This window comes from Rhipicephalus microplus, chromosome X (assembly GCF_043290135.1).
Source record: "Rhipicephalus microplus isolate Deutch F79 chromosome X, USDA_Rmic, whole genome shotgun sequence".
In the NCBI taxonomy this organism is placed as follows: domain Eukaryota; kingdom Metazoa; phylum Arthropoda; class Arachnida; order Ixodida; family Ixodidae; genus Rhipicephalus; species Rhipicephalus microplus.
The window spans coordinates 291,710,462-291,723,848 of record NC_134710.1 but is presented as its reverse complement, the minus strand read 5'-3'; the positions used below and the strand labels follow the sequence as shown (position 1 = coordinate 291,723,848).

The 13,387-nt window shown below is 44.8% G+C and overlaps 1 protein-coding gene and 1 long non-coding RNA gene across 8 annotated transcripts in view; one reads left to right on the top strand and one right to left on the bottom strand.

The window, feature by feature from the left end:
* LOC142776160 (uncharacterized) overlaps positions 1-10,246 on the top strand; it is a 54,109-nt gene extending 43,863 nt beyond the window's left edge. The window contains exons 3-4 of the long non-coding RNA XR_012887357.1: positions 6,176-6,272; positions 9,746-10,246. This is a non-coding gene — a long non-coding RNA (uncharacterized LOC142776160). The remainder of the gene's footprint in view (positions 1-6,175; positions 6,273-9,745) is intronic.
* The window catches only part of LOC119162170 (uncharacterized), a 515,775-nt gene that overhangs the window by 101,050 nt on the left and 401,338 nt on the right, over positions 1-13,387 (bottom strand). For 6 of the 7 annotated variants that reach the window (XM_075879320.1, XM_075879321.1, XM_075879322.1 and 3 more), the window contains one exon: positions 3,029-3,109. The exons of the other annotated variant lie outside the window; for it this stretch is intronic. In XM_075879320.1, the coding sequence (XP_075735435.1) occupies positions 3,029-3,109 (81 nt within the window). The remainder of the gene's footprint in view (positions 1-3,028; positions 3,110-13,387) is intronic. 7 annotated transcript variants of the gene reach the window in all.

Genomic DNA, 13,387 nt, shown 5'->3' with positions numbered 1-13,387 from the left:
CGTGTTAAGTACTGCGCCCCACTTCTATCTTCCTTGATGAAGCTCCATATTGTATCAGAAAGCACAACCGTTGAGCACGTCTTAGCGCAAGAAGCCTTGGTCCGGCTAACTGGGTTGCTGCTTCCAAGTCGATGCCATGAGGAACCGCATTATAAATGTTGTTAAAAGTTTTCCTGCACTTTTCCTTGTACCACGTTTTTTTTTTTCAACGCCCACTGGCAATCATGTCCACAACAATCGTTACTCCTGTATAATCTTGCTTCGTGGTGCAGTTCAAGGGCCACTAACATTGTGATTGCAGCACCAGCAGCATGGCGTGCGATTTCTGTCCCGGATGTACAGAGGTCACAGTGGTGACATGAATGGCACCTGTCAATCACAGCGTCAAATTTCACTTCACAAATGGCATGCATGGCAGCCATTCAAGTGACAGGCTTAAACTCGACAGCTAAGCATACACCGTTCATTGAGGTGCACTTTAAATTAAGCTACATTATTGCGCGAGTGAAGTAAGTTTCATTATCTGGACAGGAATGAACAGTAAGAGATTCGCACACTATACGGCATTTCAAAATTTGATAGCACACCAAACAAGCTGGAAATGTGCAAATTCGAGCATTTTCGGAGCTTTTATGCGGACTAGTTTAGAGGACTGGTGACGCATAGAGCTAGCGAAAGTGAACGATTGCTTACACAGCGTAAAAACTGCTTCTTCACAAGAAACGAAGCATAGAAAAAAAACAATAAAAAACTTCTGCCAAAAGGAAGAGTATGAAAAAAAGAAACAAGAAACAAAGGCACGCCGTAGTAAACGTCGCCTTCCGTTAGCAGTTCACACCCGACCATGGTGGTGGAGTTAGTAGTGGTAGCGGGTTAACGCAATTAGCGAGAACGGGCTGCGTGCGACGCCCGCGTCTCGGAACGCGTAAAATAAGTAAATAAAAGAGAGGAGGGTTCCAATCGAAGGCAGGGTTACACACGAGTGTGCGGCACAGCGACACAATGGGACAACCGAGACGTAAACGCAACAAAGTGTGGGTGGAGGCAGTGCAACGCAAACAGTACGTACGTAAAATAAAGAACCAAGGGAGGAATCAAAAACTCAGGCCCTTGTTTCTTTGTCTTCACTTTTTTTTATTTAGAATAAAGAGCAAGAAGAGCGACCAGAGTGAAAAGTGCAACTTACCTCAAACCTGGACGCTCTGTTTCGTTAAGAACGCGGAAGGTGTCAATGGCGCCCCAGAGGTTTCAGGGAGGCGACATCCGTTCTTTCGGGGCAACATGAAATCCAGTGGGCATTGCAAAAAGACAAGTCTGCAATTTCTCTCACTAAACTAGTGCCTGTCTCTCCCGTCTCCCTCATGATTAATTTTTTTTCCTTCTAATCTTTCCTTCCTTCTTGGTTCATTATCTTGCACCCATCAGCTTATGAACTTTGTACAAATCATTCGCCGAGCACCGAAGAGTGTCTGTCTTAGAGCACGCATAAGTCCTGGAAAAAGGGGGCTGGCCTTCACGTCCGCACGGAGACCACGTCGCAATGTGACCGAGACAAGCTGCGAGTGTGGTCGGACGTGAGAGCGTATTCGCCGCCATATTCGATGGCGAACCCGACGCGTCCGCCGGCACTCGCGCAGTACTCTGCGTTTGTGGCACCGCTCAGTGCGCGCGACGTGTGCACTGCCGGCCGTGAGGGCAGCTCGCTTCTTCGTGCTTAACTCGTGGAATAAATAAATAAAAAGGGAGAAAGGAACAAGAAGCGGGAGTGCCTTCTGGAAGCGCCTGCGCGAGAGTGCTCCTCCTTCGAGCTGCTCTCCCGACGGGAGGAGTGTCGACCTGCACAGGGAGAGTGCAGAACAGACGGATGCACCCACCTGGAGAGAGACTGCAGCGCTGCAGCCTCGTTGATGATGGGAGCACGTTTGCGGGTGATGGTGAAATTGTTTTGTGGTGTCAGTATTTGGTCAGCCCAGAAACAAACAAACAAAAAGAATGTGTCCGAGGAAGGTGTGGGGAGGGCAGGGGGGTCGACGACACGCACACACACTGGCACGGGCATGCGAGGTGGGACTCGAGTAGCAGCCCTTCGGGAAGCGGACAAGAGAACGCCGTGCGGGCGATAAAAGCTAGTTCCTGCGCATGCGAAGCCGCCAGGCGACGCAGCACTCGGGCGCGCATTTCGGGGCTTGCCGACAATATCGCCGACGTCCTCGCGGCCGAAATTTGACCTTCGAGAGGACGGCGGGGGCTTCATTTGTACATACAAGTGCCCCTACAAAGCTTGGGCGTTCTTACGTGAATACAACAAGAGACGAGTTTCCTGATCGCTTTTATGTTTCGTTATTAGAAACACACGAAACACCCCGAGGCGCGACGAAGTGCTCAAATGGACGGCAAATGAAAGGGCGTAAGGCGAAACAAATAAAGGATGCTTGGCAGAGAGTGTGCAACATGCGGGAACGAAAAAAAAAAAAACCTTCGGGAGGTACGCGGGGTCAGGCGGCAAAACGGCACTGGTACCACTCACGCTAACGAGTAGAGCAAGCGTTTTTCAAGCACACAGCCACACACACGCACGCACAGCCTCGAGAAGAACGCACGTAGACTCGTGCGCTGCCGTTGCGCCGGTGAAGCTGTACAGTGCCGTAAGTGTTCAAAGGAGAATGCATCCTGCGTGATCAACAAACTTTAGGGGAGGGGCGCCTCTCATAGCTCACTGCGCGAATCCTCGTGGAACTAATTAATGCAGCTAGCAGAAGCGTGCCGGTTCTCCTCTTACGAGTGTGGACGCCCACATCTACGCCGCCACTTGAAGTGGCTCTTACGCCGGGTTGAGCGCTTTGAAGCTGCTCAGGCCGGTGCATCTGGCGCTCGGTTTCTCGAGCTGAAATGGCGTGTTCTGCTGGTGCTCGAGCAGACGAAACTAAGCTCGGTGACGTGTGCCACTGTGGCTGCTGTACAGCGCGACTGGCGCAACGTGTGGCACAAGCGTGGTCAGGGACCCGCGCCAAGGTGTCGGGCCACGTACCTTCTTTCCCCTGCGGCCCCGCTCTCCCTTGTCGCCCTTGGCGCCGTCCTCCCCCGGTGGTCCCGGGATGCCGACGTCGCCCTGAAAACGGCCGCGCGTGGCACAGACACCGATGTCGCGACGTCGTCCATGTAACGACTCCCCTCGTCACCCGACCTCCCTCTCCCAACACTTTTTTTTTTCATTAGCTGTTCGTTCATGGGCAGAGCTGCAGTATAATAGCTGCATTCGGTTGAATATTTCACTCTCTTGCCCATTATGATCAAGGTTGTCACCGAATTGAACAGCAGCTAGTATGCAACTTGTCTTTTTTCCCCTAGAAAGTGCTTGGGCGAAGATGACGTCATGCCCTGATTCTATGTTTGTGTGAACTGTGGCTTTGTGCTATACCTCCTGGATTACGCATTGCTACAGCATCGGATGAGATTATTTGCGTGCGTGAAATTGCTACGCACTATAGTACCGCCGCGGTGGTCTAGTAGCTAAGGTACTCGGCTGCTGACCCGCAGGTCGCGTCATCATATTCAGGCTATGGCGGCTCCCTTTTCGATGGAGGTGAAAATGCTGTAGGCTCGTGTGCCTAAATTTGGTTGCACGTTAATGAATTCCAGGTGGTCGAAATTTCCGGAGCCCTCCTCTACGGCGTGTCTCATAATCATTGGGTGGTTTAGGGACATTAAACCCATATATCAATCAATCAATGCTACGTGCAATATCCACCAACAAAAATAGTGTTTTTTGCGTACAGCCGCGTACAATTTTATCCTACAATAAATTTTTAGTGCGGGTGTGAACAGGTTCCTATCGCACAAAAGAAATATTTCATTCAATTTTTTTCCACGCACGTCGCTTTTTTTATCCCCTTCAAGACTGAGCTTCTCAGTAGTGAGCAATTGTGGCCTTTAAGCGACCAATTTCATCACGTAGCACTCTAAGGTTGGCGTAGCTGCTTTTTCATGTTAAAAATACTTTTGTGATTAAAACGTGCAGCGTAACCTAAAACGAATGCACAACTTCATATTGCTTTCACAAATGCTTAAACGACAACAAGAATAAACTTTGACGGAAGTCCGTGGCGTAGCACCTCATATTCTAAGAGGGTTTTTTTTTCCTATAAACTGGTTGGGGGCATTTTTTTTTCATGTTCATAGTTTTCTATAGCTGCAACACACCTCATCACTTACTGGAACAGCCGAAAGGCTCTTTTATTCACGCGTGTTAAATATACTTTTCAAGGTTATTTTCTTTGAATAATTGTCTCTGAAGCAGCTGGGAGCTGAACGCAAGGCTGACGAATAATTAACGCGCTGGTACACTTTTCAGCTTTCACCGAGCGCTCGACAACCTTTCACTCAATACCATTGATTATTCATTGAGTCACTGGGAATGATTAATAAAGATATTTTCGAGCTAGAGTGACGCGGCCAACAGTTCACACAAGAGGAATTCCATGAGACTGGCAGGATAATAACTATGTAAGGTCAAGCACTTTCCTTCTTGTTTTTTTCAGAGATGTCTATTTGCACGTTCATGCAAGATACAGACACAAGTGCAAAGTGAGAGTGATCGAGTTAGACTTTTGTTAGTCGTTTTAGTTTGTGAACACGAGCATAAGCACAAGAACACAAGACATAGTGAGGCATTTCGATTTTACGTCGAAAAAAATGTTTTGCCACCGCAAGCTCATGTGGCAGACCAGCGGGCATCTGATACAACTGCCAGATGAACCTCGTGACTTTAATTTGTTTTGAATCCATAAGCATACCTACCTGAATGCTTCAATTTCTTTCCACAACGTCAAGCAGCAAGCAAAATATGTAGCTGTTGTAAAGCAATGCTTAACCCACTTTTGCACACTCTTGTAGGGGCAATCGCCCTCTCGTTTATTTCTTCACGCGCCATTTCAGGCCGCGCAGCAACACTGATTTAATTTTCGGGATGTTGATGCAGGTGAGAAGGCGGCAATTTTAAATCTTGTGGGCATGTATCAATCCTCATCAAGTGCCACCAGTATATTATTCTATATGCTTCTGGCGTATCACCTTTCCCCTAAACTTAAGTTTACGGCGAGGTCTTTTTATACAATGGTTAGCACATCAGGTACACTGCTCATTGAGATACACTACTGTAAGACATATGTGGAACACAACTGTGGCACAATGCGCCATTTAGCTGTTGTTAAACTTTAACTCAGTCCTGCAGATCAAATCAGATGTACTCACTCAAGGCGGAACTTTGTGAGAAGAAGCACTGAACTCGACCGTAAGGTATATCTTGACTATAGTAATAACATTACACTTGATCACGGTTACAGCCTAATCATATCGTGCTTAAGCCGTTTTTTAAAGGCGTGCGATGAAACGACATGATAGCATACGGGACATACGTCTGTCGTGAAAAGTAGGCTTATCCAAATATTTCTTTCTCATTTCTAAGCGAAGTCAAGGCTAGCGGTAATTGGTATCGAATGCACTCTAAGAATAAAAATAAGAAATAAAGAGCTCACCTTACTCACTTGGTGAATCCTGACTCGCCCCATATATATAACTCTCCTTAAATAGTCGTGTAACCCTCTTTTAGAAAAGTCCGGCCTTTCTTGACTCTCCGAAGAGAGCATAATGTTCGCCAATGACAGTTCATGTGTCTCTTCAAAGAGAGTTAGATACAAGGAAAGTCTGGATTCACTAAAAAAAAAGTAAAATAACTTTTTTGTTTTTTTTCCTATTTGAACGCGATTTCGAAGCGGGTTCGAATAGCGCCGAGTTTTCAATAGCGCTAGGATGTAAGTTATAAACAGTGACATAATACGTTGCATTTAGAAATTCGCCATACTTAATTCCCGTTAACCCGTCTAACACGCTCTTAAAGGTAAACGAAATTATTCGGGGTGTCGATAATATGCGCACTTGCAAACGGGGATTCGCCTTTGTAAAACAGGCTTCGCGGCATGAAATTAGAACACTGCAGTGAAACCAGTTTTTCACGAGAGTTAGCCGCGGTAAAATTTGCGTATTCGTTCGTTTCGAATGCTTCGAAATTTCAGAAATCCGGAAAAAGGAGTGGAAGTTAGAAAACTCTAATAACCGTTCGAATGATCGAAATGCTTCATTATTCGCACAAGCCTAATGAACGCGCATCTTTTTCCAGAAGCTGAAAGTTTTTCAAGTGTCCACCATATATTCCTTCCACGTGCACTGACTGAATACATACTAAGTAACTGAAAACTTGGCCTACGCTATGTTTGGTAAGTTCGAAACCAATGTTGATTGTACCTTTACCCTCTCGAATCATTGCAGTGCGCATGCGTGTTTCCACGCCGTATACAAACACCTATTTTGTCTTACTTTTCTCTTCTTCGTACCACTATCTCTCGTTTTCTCTGGCGATTCCAGAGTGAAAACTCTTTCCTTATTTTATCGGGTTAAACATAGCACCCCCTTTCACTGAAGAAGGCACTATGAGTTCCCAGAATCCTTGTGTAGTGTCGATGAAGTGCCGTGAACACTTGTCACGAGCGGCGGTGCCACTACTCACTATCTTGAGTAGATGTGGAGAGCTGAGCAGAGAAACGCTACATAACGGGAGTTTTGTATCACTCTTAGCGCTGGCCTGAGGTACAACTTTTTCAAGGCGGCCGATGGAGGAATGCGATGGAAAGTCGCTTCTAAACTTGTGAAATGCATTTATTCATCAACATAGTTGAAAGAGTGACAGATAGAAGTCAACGTGAGCGTAATCACGCTTTTATGAGGCCTGGGGAGGGGGCTCAAAAGGCAAGTTGATCGACAATGCATGAGTTATGTTAATCACATATTGCAAGTACCTTAGGCATAGGTCGGCAAAACTTGGGGAGCATCCGTGAGGCTCACTCATGAAATATAGTTGGAGCTTAGGACTCACTCGCACTCAGATATACAAAATTTTTCTTGAGTCGGACTCAGACTCGCGAAAACTTTTTTTCAGCCGGACTCACTCGGACTCAAACTCGTCAAAACATTGCCCACTCGAGCTTTCTCAGACCCATACTTACCGCTTGATCTGAGTCTGAGCGAATCCGAGTGAGTCGACTCATGAGTCCATGAGACTAGAACTAGCCTTTCAACATTAGAGCGGCAATGCTCTTCAACACCAACATCTCAGACCAATACTCATGCACCGCTTGATCCGAGTCTGAGCGAATCCGAGTGAGTCGACTCATGAGTCCGTAAGACAAGAACGAGCTTTTTAGATTATAGCGTCAATGCTCTTCAACACCAACATCTCCCGTGACCGGTGCTCTTCTTGGTGCCATCTGACGTAGCATCTTCGAAAACGAGTTCTGAATGCTTCCAATCCAGTAAGGAAATATTTCTCGCAAAAGATGACAACCTACGATGTACTTATAAAAAAGCTCCCGATAGAATTAGTGGAAGTAGAGTCCAAGGCACGTCCCTACGTAATTCACCGCTCTAATTAATCAATATCGAAGTGGTGTATGAAAGTTATTGTTTTGAAATACTTGCAAGCAGACGTCAGCATAACATGAATGCTGAAGATGAGTATATAGGACCATAAGTCAGAAACCACTGAAAACTCACTTCGACTCTCTCCAGAAATATAGCTTGCCCTTTGTACTTATTCAGATTCAAACTCACCAAAACGTTTCTGAGCCGTACTCATACGTACTCACACTCACTACAATGTTCTTCAACCGAGCTCACTTCCACTCTAACTCACCAAAACATGTATCTCCCGGACTCACTCACGGCTTGATCTGAGTCTCAGTTAGTCGACTCATGAGTGAGTTCGCCCACCTATGACGTACATAAATTATTAACCAAGCATAACGTGGTAGCCATCTCAGGCACATAGCAACGAATATTAGGAAACTCTGTGGCAACAACGCCTTCATTTATTCATAAAACCTACAGGCACTTAACACAATTTTTCGCTATCAAACTGAAGTTGGCAGGAAGTATTTTTATCTTTATCACACACAGTAGATGTTTCAGTCGTCTCATGCATTTTATAAAGGTTCAGTTGCACGTTTTTTGGCTGTCCTTTAAGATTTTTTTTCTCAATTTATTCATTGTCATGCTTCGTGACAAGGGCTAATACGTTTTTTGACGTTAATATACACAGGTCTCCCCCGTTGACATTAGAGCTTGTTGGTACATACTGACGCTAGAAAAATAATGCTCAAAAAACGGGACACAAGAAGAGGATACCCAGCACGGCGCTAACTTTCGATATATTGTTTATTATCACACTCGCCTGTACTTATGTCGCTCTAGCCAAACACCGCACGATATAAAATAGACACATTTATTTCTAAAAAAAGGCAGTTATTTATCATTTAGAGTACGTGATGGAGTGCTGATGAGATAGAGATTTCTGTTTAATGGGCGACTAAAGTGGATGCTCGGGCATTTCGCTAAGACATACTGGAGAGAAAGAGAGCGAAAGAAGAGAGACCAGGCAAAGGAGAACACCTACAAGAGCGCTCTGTACGTGTCCTCCTTTGCCTGCTCTCTCGTCTTTCGCGCTGTTTCTTTGTAAAATTCTTAGGCATGCTTGCAATAGTAGTCCCAGTGGACACGGACTAAGCAAGGCACACGCCTCTGTGTTTGTGTGCCTTCCTTAGTCCTTGTCCACTCACTCTCTCTCCCCCTGTGTGCAGGGTAGCTGTGTGCAGTAGCTGTGTGCAGGGTATACGGATGCTGCAATACAATCCCTGAATTTTTTCTCTCTCTTCTAAACTGATGAGATTGTTGAGGCCGAAGTTATCTCACCCCTGAGTTACGTGCGTATCAACCCTCCATCGCTTATCATGCAAAAAAGAACAGTCGTTTCTAAGAAATTATATTTTGGGCACGTCTGATGCCGGAGGGTGTTTTCTTCGAACAATATAAGTAGGCTAGTGTGGTAATAAGCATTATATTTGAAGTTAGCGCCTGTGTTGTGTGGCGTCTTGTTGTTGCGTAGCCGTTCATTCAGAAGCATTTTTTTGCGAGCAGCAAGCACTTTTCGCATCTATCTATCTATCTATCTATCTATCTATCTATCTATCTATCTATCTATCTATCTATCTATCTATCTATCTATCTATCTATCTATCTATCTATCTATCTATCTATCTATCTATCTATCTATCTATCTATCTATCTATCTATCTATCTATCTATCTATCTATCTATCTATCTATCTATCTATCTATCTATCTATCTATCTATCTATTATCTATCTATCTATCTATCTATCTATCTATCTATCTATCTATCTATCTATCTATCTATCTGACTATCTATCTATCTATCTATCTATCTATCTATCTATCTATCTATCTATCTATCTATCTATCTATCTATCTATCTATCTATCTATCTATCTATCTATCTATCTATCTATCTGTCTGTCTGTCTGTCTGTCTGTCTGTCTGTCTGTCTGTCTGTCTGTCTGTCTGTCTGTCTGTCTGTCTGTCTGTCTGTCTGTCTGTCTGGCTGCTTACGTTTGCGTGCTCTGTTGATGACCCCCTTAATGAACAAAAATTAGTATGGAAGGGCATATAAGCCGGCTTGAAGAATATGACGCACTGGTCAAGACATGAATAATGTCGCAATCCCGTCACGTACGTCGTCACATACTTTCCACTAGACAGCGGCACATACCCGCAGGCGGGTGTGTTTTACTTGTATGTGAGTATGTGCCAGAAGTCATTGACACTTAGCATCTACGCAGGTACGACGGGAAAAAAACATCAGCGATTTCAACGCGTAAACCTGACATCGGCAGTGTTGACAAGACGAAGGCAAAAAAATAAATATCGGGGTCCCAGCAGGAATCGAACCCCAGCATTCTGCGTGGGAATCAAGCATTCTACTACAGAGACACGCCTGTTCTCGGAAGTAAATTTCAAATAGATTGCAATATTCGCGAAACGCCCATTGTGGTTGCCGTGCTGGCTAACCAATTTTGCTAGCGTTACATATGTGCTCCTATGATACAGCCGTGACGTTGGATTAACGTCAAACATTGTTATGTGTCAAGCGTTGACGTCAGTTTAGGTAGCAGTGTCAATGGCTGCCGTCCTCGCGACCACATGCGTTTCATATCAGCATATCGCTTCTGGTTTTGTTAATACTGATGTTTCTGTTGGCACCGTTGCGCAAGTGCAAATAACTGGTTCTATAAACATCTGCAACTTTTCAACATATGTCTGGGCGTACAGCGTTCACACATATATTTGGCGTTTTTTTTTTCATGGCTTGTCGCTCAATAAAAAAAATTACAACACGGTCAATTTCCCTCCGCATGCTTCGCATAACGTCAATACCCAAGGTATGTGTGATCTGCCGGATTTCTAATAGACGACGAGATCACCGACTACTCGCGAAGCGTTTACAACACGCCGCATAATCCATCTTGCACGCAGAGCGTAGAATGACACTGTTTCATAGCCAAGCTGACGACTACTGCTGGCACGTCGTCGATCCAAAGCGTCTTCTCGAGAGATCATCGCACTCCGCAGCACCTGTCGCCAAACGAGACGCATATGGTGCCCATTCATTCCTAATACGCAAAGGCGATCCGACAACTCATCTCTTCTTGCGATGATCTCAAAACAATGCGGTCTGCTGCAAAAAAAAAAAAAAAAAAAAGATTCGCGCGTGTCAAGAATCGTAGCGAAACAAATGGATTTCGTCATCGGTGACACAGGACGCATGCCTGCGGTGACCACGAGAATTTACTGTAAACGGATAAGGCGCAGAAAATGCCGTAGGCTTCTCTATATAGCGACGCCTTTTGTTCGGTTTTCACGCATGGCTTGATGAAGAAAAGCGCACCGCGGGGAATCATTCACTAAGGTGCTCGGCTGCTGACCTGAAGGTCACCAGTCCGACCCTGGCCACGCTGATCGCATTTCGATGGGTGCATGTCAGTGCATGTTAAAGAACACCAAATAATTAAAATTTCCGGAGCCCTTCATACGGCGTCTCTCATAATCTTGCCGTGGTTTTGGGACGTAAAAATAGGCATATTAATTAATTAATCATTTGTTGAAGGGAACGCTTGCACGGACACATGTCCAGTTGGTTCAACGCTGTGCTGATGGCGTTCCTCGCAGACGTCGACCATGTCAAGACGCTTTATTTTAGATCCGGTGAACCTTCGCACACTTTGACGAAAGACACAGCTTGACAATGTGAAATAAAGGAATTGGAGCTTCCCTAAGCTTTATCTTTAACAGTTGAACGTGATAGCGACATCTTGATCTATATAGTGCGTACTTGCTCGACTTCGTGCATATATTTCTCCTCGTAAAGAGTCCATAATCCGCTAGCTAAGGTTTAAAAAAATTACTACTTCATTGATTTGCCGCTTCGGAGTTCATAGTTAATTAGTGAACAATCCGATACATGACTCTCTCAAATGGCTCGAAAATAATTAGAGAGTTGATCGGTAGATTTCCGCAGCTTTTTCTTTTTCAAATAATGCCGTCATGATATCATCATATCACTTACTTCCACTACATTATGATAAAGCACCGATGCTCTTTCAATTACCGACGAGAACTGCAAGAGAAGGGGTATCAAGATAACTATACACCTGATGTTTTTATACAGGATTCGCATTCTCCATGTATGTTTGTCGAATAATCGATTCCATTCATTGACGGAGAATGTTGAAAATGCGGGCTCTCCATGTCAATGCTGTACTATACGAATGAAGTCCGGCGGCACAGCACCGATCAGTCATAGCTCTGATAAAGACGTTCGTCGTCTACCCAAGCAGAGCAAACGCCAAGCCAGCTAATGAATTGATGAACACAACGGTGTATGACGTAACAACAGGAATGGCGGGAGTCGGAGATTTGTGTTAATGCTCCCGAAGAGCCGATGAAATATGCACATAAAACGTTAAATTATTTTGAAACACACATGTGGGGAAGTGAATGCCGTCTCACGCTGTCGCATTGTTTGCAACACGACATTGAAGTCATATCGATACTTGATCCCGCCCCGTGATCATGAGCGAGACGTCGACTGGTGTCGCGTGACGCATACCCACGCCACGTGACCGGCAAGCGTGATTCACATGAACGCGAATTGAACTGTGGCTCTGTAACTGAGATAAGCTCATTTTGTAAGCATGCGATACTCTATGCTTTCATTTATTTAGTTCGTTTGTTTGTTTGCTGGTTAGTTCGACTGACTGATTGATTGACTGACCTTGACTGATTCATCAATAATTAATCAATTGATTGATTGGTTGATTTATTGATTGATTGATTGATTGATTGATTGATTGATTGATGAATGTGCATGCTACATCTCTACGGCAAGGCTCCAACAGGTTGTCATAACAGAATCGCAAGAGGAAATGACATTAGTCAATTTGTGTTTCCGCTATTTAACCGCAGATCTGTTTAGGATAGGCGTTATTAAAACGTGTGCATCTTCCACACTTTCACCTAGCTGTTATATGCCGCCGAAATTGGGAGGCCCCATTGCTTGCCTCAGATGCACTAAAAATGAAGAAGTTGTCAATGTTCATAACTATAGAACGTCCGGTTTGCACTAAAGTCGTGCCTTGGTGCACTAAAAGTGAAGAAATTGTCCATAATTAGAACGTCCGGTGAGGGATAATGTCGTGCCCCGGTGCACTGAATATTAAGAATTTGTCTATAACTAGAATATCCGGTGAGGGTTAAAGTTGTGGACTGGTACACTAAAAATGACGAACTTGTCTGTAATGGAATGTCCGGTAAAGGCAAAAGTGGTGACCTCGTGCACTACAAACGAAGAACATGTCTATAACTGGAATGTCCAGTAAAGGCTGAAATGGTGCCCTGGTGCACTGAATATGAAGAACTTGACTATAACTAGAATGTGTGGTGAGGGCTAAAGTCATGCGCTCTCCGGCAGAATAAGCTGCCCGGCGGGACCGTCAACGCTAATTCCATAACGAAGCGAAACTAAGTCGGAGGGAAGAAGATGCAAACATTCAAGCGAAACAAGCTGAAGTTAGATGCCAGCGGCTTGTATCGAAGCCCGACTATAACGTGGGGCGAGATGATGCATCACACCAATATTAATTTGGAATTCTGAGTGAATTCGCCGACTGAGCGTTGCGACACTGATCAAACAGCCAAGACCGTAGACTTGCTAGTGTAGAAAACAGTCGCACAATGAAATAGCTGATTGAATTTAACGTCGTAAACTACTGTATGATTATGGGAGACGCCGTAGTGGAGGCCTCCGAAAATATCGACCACCTGGGGTTGTTTAACGCGCACCCAAATTTGAGCACAAGGGCCTACAACACAGAATGAAATAGTATTATGATACCACCAGCTCCGCTGTCTAATGAGTATTCGTG